We start from the raw sequence: 8,730 nt of genomic DNA, 5'->3' as shown, positions 1-8,730 counted from the left end.
GTATTGCCGACTGTAAGAAGTTCTAGATTCAACCTATGACTCGATTCTTAATTTTAAGTATGTACAAGCTGCTTAATGATCTATGAATATTACACAAATGCTGGTTTTTCTTTAAATTTCAAAAAGGTTAAAAACCAAAAGACCATAATAGAGATTAGCCAAGAAAATGGACCAAACAAGATGCCAGACAAGAGTGTTGTCTCTCGCCACTTATCAGTATAAATATACAAATCATCAAGAATGATACATTGAATGAAGAGATTTAAATCAATGGCATCAAGATACCATTTATCCGATTTACAGATAATATTGCAGTAACCAATGAACGCATACGAAATCCGTTTAGTGATATGAACAGTATTCAAGGAATTGGATTGAAAAATAAATTTCCAACTGTCCGAAGCTACTACCGCTACTAAAAAAGACAAATCAAAATTGACAGAACGCCGATACAAGTCAGTTACCCGCTTACGTGTCACCATAGATAAAAGAAGTGCTCACAAATACCAATAAACGGTATATTTACTGCTGGACGTGAATCTGATCAGATGTGCCAACCAGATATTTATCTGAGTAATCGCAGATGTTCATGAATAGTCATTTGTTCTTATAGTAACATGTTATGATGCGAGCATTCGTATAGTCAGTACAGCGAGCCGAGCGCTCCATTCATAGCTGGCGAGCTCGCCGCAAGCGATGTTAAGACATTACGTTACGGCGAAACGCTCCGGTCAGTCCCTACCATTAGATTTTTTCATAAACAATGAATAACAAAATAGCGTTTATTTGAAATAGAAAGGTAATTTTTTTTTTAATCTTTCAAATTTGCATATTTACAGAAAAATCAACCATTTTCCATATATGTACGTACATACATACAAACTGACGGTGCAGCAATGTTTTGAATAAAATTTGAATTTTTGTTGACAATATAACAAAATAATAAATAAATCGATCATCTAAATAGATTGAAGAAAAAAAAAAACATCTTTTAAAATTTCAAATATCTTGCATGTCAAAATTGGCGACAAAATTCAAGGTATCATTGTTTGAATTGATGAACTTTTATTGTAGGTATCTTTATATGTATGCATTTTACGATAAAAGTTAAGGTTGTATGAAATTTATTTGTATATCTTTGCAAAAATAAATAAAACCAGCGTAGTTGTGTTCAACCGTTTAATGTTCAGAAGCACAAATCACAAAACCATCCGTCGTCCATCATGTAATAAAATATAAACTTATATTAGAGCTCTAGAACTTCATTCTGTGTGGGTATTGCGAAGAGCGGAGACCGAACATGGCGGAGAAGTACTGGTGGAGGACCTTGCGGTCGGGGTGCTTCTTGATGATGGCCAGAATCGACTCGTCCACGGCCTTCTGGTCTGTCTTTCTCTGCTCGCTGGCCACATATTTCTGCGTGATAAAAAGTTTTTGTCAACTTCATTTTATATTTTTTAATAAGAACATTTAAAGGTGGGGACTGACCAGAGCATTTCGTCATAACGTACCGTCGCTCGCGGCGAGCACTCCGACTATGGGTGGAGCGCTCGGCTCACTGTACTGACTATACGAATGCTTGCATCATAATGTGTTACGTTACGAAGAAATGGCACCGGTCAGTCCAAACCATAAGGCAAATTAGCTCTTAAAATCAGATCGGCTTTCCAAACTTAAAACACAGTAAGGGACATTTTTTTTGTAGTATGTTTTTTTTGCTTTTTTGGATTAAGTAGAATCTACTTAGTCCAAAAATGCAAAAAAAATATACTACAAAAAAAATGTCCCTTACTGTGTTTTGAGTTTGGACAGCCGAGATGGTAAAATGTAGCAATAGATCCTAAAGGTTAATACCATGCCGTACATTTTTTATTTAGTTTAAGGCAATCTTTTTTCAGTGGTCTCACCCAGCTAGATGTATTTTCTTCCGACAAACTGAGGTAATGAAAAATTTTATCAGCATGAATTGCGGAAAATGTTTCTAAGAGTTGTATGGAAATGAAATAGGAATTTGATTGATTGGTGCAAATAGCAAGAAAACCTAACAATGAGAAACGTTCCAATAGGGGTTTGCTATATTTCCATCATAAGATTATTTTGTACATATTATCGTTGAAAGAATATTAAAACATGATATTCTCAAAAACGCAAAACGATAATTTATATACAGTAAACCCCCAAAACGTTGAGACATTTACCATATTATCAGAGGGAATGTTATAAGGGGTTAGTATTTTAAATTGTATTTTTACATTATAACTAGCGGAAATGACTGAAATGAGTCATTAATATATGAATACACAATTTAAAAACATTTAACGTCTATGTTATGACTTATCCCAACCCTATAGGGGGGTTTACTGTATATGTAAATACCGAGGAAATCTGAATGCTGATTGCTTTACAGAATAAATTAGTTTCATTCCGAATTCCAAATGCAAACTGCAACTATAACTCTACCTACAGCGCCACTCGCATGTCTAGCTAATGAAGGCATTGGCTCGACGCCTGCGAGATACACGGAACTGCCATTTGGCGGTTGCACGAGATATGTACGAGGTATGACGCTAATCACAATGAGAAACATCAGTGAGGAGTAATACCTCTTTCTTGGCTGTGAAGATGTCTTCTCCTTCTTTCCTCTTGACGGAGCGCTTGGTGGATTTCTTGTTTTTCTTGAAGTAGGCGTCATCCAAGTGCTTGGGTACTTTCACGGAGGAGATGTTCAGCTTGGAGGCGGTTCCGATCACGTAACGCTGGGAGATGCGGCGCAGCGGGCATCCGTTGATCTGAAATATAAAAAAATGCAGGAAATCAGAAACTAACTAACTAACCATCACGCCGCTTCTCCGCAGGGGTAGGCAGAGAGAATAGAGCGCCACACCACTCTGTTCTTGCAAACATTCTTCGCCTCTCCACGTTCATGCATCTCCTCATACATACCCGCCGATTGTTACGACTCCTAACCTGACCACTTTCAAGTATTTGGCATACCTGATCGTGCCATGTTTTTCTCGGTCTTCCTCTGCTTCTTTTCCCAATAACGTTCGCCTCATAAATTTGTTTTACCGTTCTTTCCTTACTCATTCGTTCTACATGTCCAAACCATCTCAACACACCTTTCTCAATTTTATCGATAATGCTTATCTCAGCTTTGCATTCCTTCCTTATTTCACTATTCGCACATCTATCATACATCGTTTTGTCGCACATTCTTCTGAGAGATCGCATGTCGACAGTTATATTAACTATACAGCACAGCATTGCATTGATTCCCGCCAATTGCAAAATAAATTCAAGAAAGATTTATTTTCAATTGGTCTGGGTGTTTGTGATGTATTTTTTTTTCACATTTACCTTCCCTATCCTTATTATCCTACCTGCAGACAAGCCTCTAATAGAGGCTTTGCGGGTTATTCCTTTAAAAAAATTACAGAAACATGTGCATATCTATTATATTTTATACTGATATTCTCATTTGAAAAGTCGAGTTGTAGTAAATACATTTCGCCGGGAGGGGAAGGTTAAATCAGATAAATGGTATCTTGATGCCATTGATTTAAATCTCTTCATTCAATGCATTATACTCTATGATTTGATTATTTATATTGACAAGTGGCAAGAGAAACCCCTCTTGTGCGGCATCTTGTTTGATCCATTTTCTTGGCTAACCTCTAGTTTGTTGTTAATTTTATTTTGTTATTCTCATTTGAAAATATCACCGGTAGGGGATGGTTAACCTGTTAACCGGGCGGGACGCATAAATACGTAAAACGTAAACAATATCGGGTACGGGTAGGACATATGAATACGTCCTTGAAATATATGTTTATTATATTATATATATGGATGTATATTTATCGAACAACAAAGGTATTAGTCATCCATACATATCTGGACATGAATTTAAGACACAGAGTGAATCAGTATTCGCGCCTGTTACAAGTTGCGTAATTAGACAGCGGACCGCCCGGTCAACAGGTTAAGGATGTAGAGATTAATTAACCTTGAAGGGACCGGTGACCAGCAGCAGGCCCGAGGCGAGGACCTTGAGGAGCACGACGCGCTTGCCCTTGTGGCGTCCCGCCAGCAGGATGAGGATGGCTCCGGGCACGAGGCTGCGGCGCGTGCGGCGCACGTGCTTGCTGAACGTCTTCTTGTACTTGGGAGAGGGCATCCTGCAAATCCCACAAATCTTTACCGGACACGCAAACACACATCAACACTCTTTTCATAATTTATATTTGAAGCAATAACTTTGTGATTTTCCATTTCATAACTAAAATATAACTTTGTTTTAAAATCAATTTGAAACCGCTTCTTTTTCAAGACTGATTAATACTTATTTATTGTAACTGCAGACAGTTGGTAGACTTGTGTTTATGTGAATTATGTTTTTTTATCATATTTTGAAATATAATAAATCAGTATAAAACATAAATAAACAATATTAGGAAAGAAAGAAAAACAAAGGAAGAATATATTTAGACCGGTGGGGGAATGACCCGAGCTGGATTTGGGCAAATCACTATAAAAAGTTTCGTGTACGATGTGCAAATCACACAAGGGGTCAAAGAACTCACTTTTAAGTAATAACAAATATTTGTGAATGGAAGAAGTTTGTTATATGGTTGGTAAGTTCCTGGTTCCAACTCTAATGTATGGAAGTGAAACATGAAGTTGGCAAAAGAAGGATGAAAGTATACTGAATGCAGTCGAAATGCGATCTCTCAGAAGAATGTGCGACAAAACGATGTATGATAGATGTGCGAATAGCGAAATAAGGAAGGAATGCAAAGCTGAGATAAGCATTATCGATAAAATTAAGAAGGGTGTGTTGAGATGGTTTGGACATGTGGAACGAATGAGTGACGAAAGAACGGTAAAACAAATTTATGAGGCGAATGTTAGTGGGAAAAGAAGTAGAGGAAGACCAAGAAAAACATGGCACGATCAGGTATGCCAAATACTTGAAAGTGGTCAGGTTAGGAGTCGTAACAATCGGCGGGTATGTATAAGGAGATGCATGAACGTGGAAGAGGCGAAGAATGTTTGCAAGGACAGAGTGGTGTGGCGCTCTATTCTCTCTGCCTACCCCTGCGGTGAAGCGGCGTGATGGTTAGTTAGTTAGTTAAGTTCAACTGTAGATGATTTACATCGGCCATAAAGACTCACTTGTCCTGTGTTGGGTAGAAGGTCTTCCTCTTGTTAAGGAGTACAACTCGGCTACCTCCGTTCTTCTCTCCGCCGATCTTCTTCTCCACACTGACGGGCTTCTTAACCTTGGGGGCCTTCTTGGTCTTCTTACCCAGGAAACGGTAAATGGCCTGTAACACACCAATTCAATGTTTTATCACCAGTTTCTATTATCGGCGCTCGTCTATTTTCACTATTCCAATAATAGCGAAAGCATTGATGAACTAAGTCAAATGATTAACCAACGCATAATTCTCATGTGTTATTTTTGGCTAATAAATTAATTAACTTTGTCCGCCTCCATAGTGTAATGGTCAGCACGCTCGACTATCATTCTGGAGGTCCCGGGTTCGATTCCCAGGGGGGGGTCAAATAAATATAAGTGATTTTTTCACTCTAATATTTATTCAATATCACCCTGGACTGGTACCTGAAGCGGATGGCTGATCACCTTTCCTTCATGTGTTAACGATCAAGATAACACTGCGTTTATACGCAGTGCCCTATGCACCATTGGGGTGCGGGTAAGGGTTTGATGATGAATAAATTAATATGAATAATCTATTGGTAACATTCTTATTAAAATCTGTAGAGAAGTAAGCGAGATATACAGGTTTAAACTTTAGATATTTTAATAAAACGAAAAACGGACACCGCTATACGTCATCAATTTTTTTAGTTGATACTCTATATCGCACCCCTAATCAAAGGAGTATCAACTAAAAAAACGTTTTTTTTTTTTAGTTGATACTCTTTTGATCTAGGGGTGCGATATGCATTAGGGACCATGGGTCTTACAAAAAGAAATGTAAAAAAGCTCCAATGCATGGAAAGATGCACGTTCGGTATAAGCCAAAGAGAAAGAATAAGAAATGAGGAAATTAGGAGCAGAACCAGGATAGCAGACAGTGATTTTTTTCACTCTGATTTCCATTCAATATAACCCTGGACTGGTACCTGGAGCGGAGGGCTGATCACCTTTCTTTTGTGTCGTAACGATAGAGAAAACACTGCATTTATATGATGCAGTGCCCTATGCACCATCAGGTGCGGATGAGATTTTAACCGGATCCACGCGGCTCGCATAACCGTATGTGTTTTAACAAAACATGCCCCATACGCGGCTGACATAAACGTATGTGTTTTTACTTTGCTCTAAGTTTCGAACCTCAGTTCAACATGGAGGGATTTTTTCATGGTGTGGAACTTTGGATAAAATAATACGTCAATCCTTGGCCTTATGACATCTGTTGAAATATCTGACTAATAATTTGTAACATCACAAGGATAAATAAAAACACAGATCCCTGATTTTTCTTGAGGTCAGTAATTAGTCCGTGCCATAATCATGGTACAAAGTACAGGTACAAAGTTAACGCGGTTAAAGGGTTAAAGAATTATTCAATAAATTTTAATGAGTATGAAATTCGTAAGATTAATCTCATAATCAATCAAAATACAAAATTAAAAAATATTTATACTGAATTTATTTTACAATGCAAGTTTGTAAATTTTTACTTATTAATAAACAGGGAGAACGAATGTTGCCATTATTTGAATAACCAGTTACTAAAATGACAGTCTTGCATTTTATTGATTTACTTTAATTGACTATATATAGAGGAGAGTAGGAATATGAAAAATCTACACACTTGTAGAGCAAGTAGTAGATGAAGCACCCTGAGGTTGTATTTTACGAAAATGTCGCTATATGATTATCCAAATGTTTTTTATTATTATTTTTTATTATTTAACATTAACCATTATTTTGCTTTGATAAGTCAATAATAGATGAGAAGTCTAGCCACCATATTTCATATCAAAAAAAATATCCCAAAATACTACAAAAATAATCGATCCTATTTTCGCTGTTTATGCTTTTGAATTATCCATATTATTTTATATTATTCGTGATTTATTTAAGAAACGTCGGAAACATTACTATCTATCATTAGATTCCCAACTGTCCATCAAACCTCCTCACATAGTTTTTCCCTCTACCTCCTTCCCTAAACTCCCTTTTTCCATTGCCTTCCTCATTATCATCAACTTGGAATTTATGTTTTTTTTTAATGTTCAACCACTATCTACCCTCTGATTGCAAACAGCTATATATGGAATCAAACGTTTTGACCAATATCACTAGTCGGTTTTTGTTGATTGGAAGATATTACTTTTTAGCAATGAGCCTGCCTATGTACTTATTTCTTTTCTGTACATGAAGTTTAAATAAATAAACAATTCCTTCATCTTTAAACCCTTTTCCGCACCCCAGTGCATCATATAAATGCAGTGCTACCTAGATAGTTAACACATGAAGGAAAGGTGATCAGCCCTCCGCTTCAAGTACCAACCAATGCAGGGTAATATTGAATAAATATTAGAGTGAAAAAATCACTTATATTTACTTAACCCCCCCCCCTCCTGGAAATCGAAACCGAGCCTCCAGAATGGTAGCCGAAGTTGCTGACCACGGAAACATTTACTGCATATTATAAAAATACATACTGCCAAAACAGTGCAGGATATGAATTTTTACAATCGCGAATTTTCATCAGTGCACTGTTTTGAATCGCATAAAAGGTGACAGACAAGACCCATAACAAAATTTATTATGACTATAAACAGAGAAATATATTATTTTATTAATATTAAACACTTGAATATACCAAGTGGTATATTGAAGTGTTTAATATTAATAAAATAATCATGTCATTCCACAAAGTTAATGCCGAATCAATAAATAATATGAGAAATATATTTCTTACCTTCTTGTGGAACATTTTGGTCTTCGAGAACCTGACGATTCCAGGGGCTAGGTTGTAATTCCTAGACCTGGGCTTGCGAACCTTGGCCACCCCACCGGCGGCGGGCTTCGCGGGGGCTTTCGCCGCCTTCGTGGCGGCCTTTTCAGGTGTTGGCGCCATCTAAAAATTCCGAAAACACTGTATGTTATAAACACTATTCGAATACCATCAGATTTAGTACGAATCGAACGACGAAATTCACTTTTCCGGCGTCGATGACACAGATTTGACACTTGAAATTTTAGGTTAAGAACACTTTTAGAAACGCGACAGATTGAACTTTATTTAAACGGAAACTTTTGGATTCGTTAAATAATTTTTGTGGCCACAATTTCACATAAATTAAATTGAGATTCTACGGAAATATCTCCGTTAAATCTCACGTTGAAGTATTGAAAACATGCAATTTTAGATGAAGATATCTTATTGTTGTTCCAAAAAAATGGACAAATATATACGTGGGAATGAAAAAAGGACTATATATTTCATAAAAATCGCCCTAAAATAGTATATTTTGCATCATATTTACATAGATTGATCGGATTTTAAACGAAAAGTCAAAATTACCAACTCACAATATTTCGCACGGTATTGAAAAGAGATAGAGTAGCGACACAACGGCTCAAATCCGAAACACATTTCCGGTTGCCATATACGAAAATACATATTACGAAGGTACTTACTGGCTTTTACTGGACTATCGAGAAGGAACGCTGGCGCTGTCGTT

At 36.9% G+C, this 8,730-nt stretch overlaps 1 protein-coding gene across 2 annotated transcripts; it reads right to left on the bottom strand.

Annotated features, from left to right (window-relative positions):
- Positions 1-1,165: 1,165 nt before the first annotated feature.
- RpL6 (ribosomal protein L6) lies at positions 1,166-8,622 on the bottom strand. 2 transcript variants are annotated; one of them, XM_088259602.1, is made up of 6 exons: positions 8,579-8,622; positions 7,965-8,123; positions 5,176-5,327; positions 4,007-4,178; positions 2,604-2,789; positions 1,166-1,416 (listed from the first exon to the last, which is right to left on the bottom strand). In XM_088259602.1, exons 2-6 carry the CDS (start codon positions 8,121-8,123, stop codon positions 1,255-1,257), a joined length of 831 nt encoding a protein of 276 aa, XP_088115728.1. In that variant the 5' UTR covers positions 8,579-8,622; the 3' UTR covers positions 1,166-1,254. The 2 variants fall into 2 exon arrangements, with proteins under 2 accessions (XP_088115728.1, XP_088115729.1); XM_088259603.1 differs by having other exon boundaries at positions 8,533-8,602.
- Positions 8,623-8,730: the final 108 nt, after the last annotated feature.

This window comes from Brachycentrus maculatus, unplaced genomic scaffold, assembly GCF_059751285.1.
Source record: "Brachycentrus maculatus isolate JH-2025_06_01 unplaced genomic scaffold, ASM5975128v1 h1tg000119l, whole genome shotgun sequence".
Classification (NCBI taxonomy): domain Eukaryota; kingdom Metazoa; phylum Arthropoda; class Insecta; order Trichoptera; family Brachycentridae; genus Brachycentrus; species Brachycentrus maculatus.
This window is presented reverse-complemented; position numbering and strand designations above follow the sequence as displayed.

What these genes read in the sequence shown, in the direction of transcription:
- RpL6 (XM_088259602.1), bottom strand. Translation starts at nt 8,123, where the DNA reads ATGGCGCCAACACCTGAAAAGGCCGCCACGAAGGCGGCGAAAGCCCCC. An exon ending in CCAAAATGTTCCACAAGAAG is followed by an intron (nt 5,328 to 7,964) that starts GTAAGAAATATA and finishes GGTGTGTTACAG; the next exon opens with GCCATTTACCGTTTCCTGGG. An exon ending in TCTTCACAGCCAAGAAAGAG is followed by an intron (nt 1,417 to 2,603) that starts GTATTACTCCTC and finishes TTTATCACGCAG; the next exon opens with AAATATGTGGCCAGCGAGCA.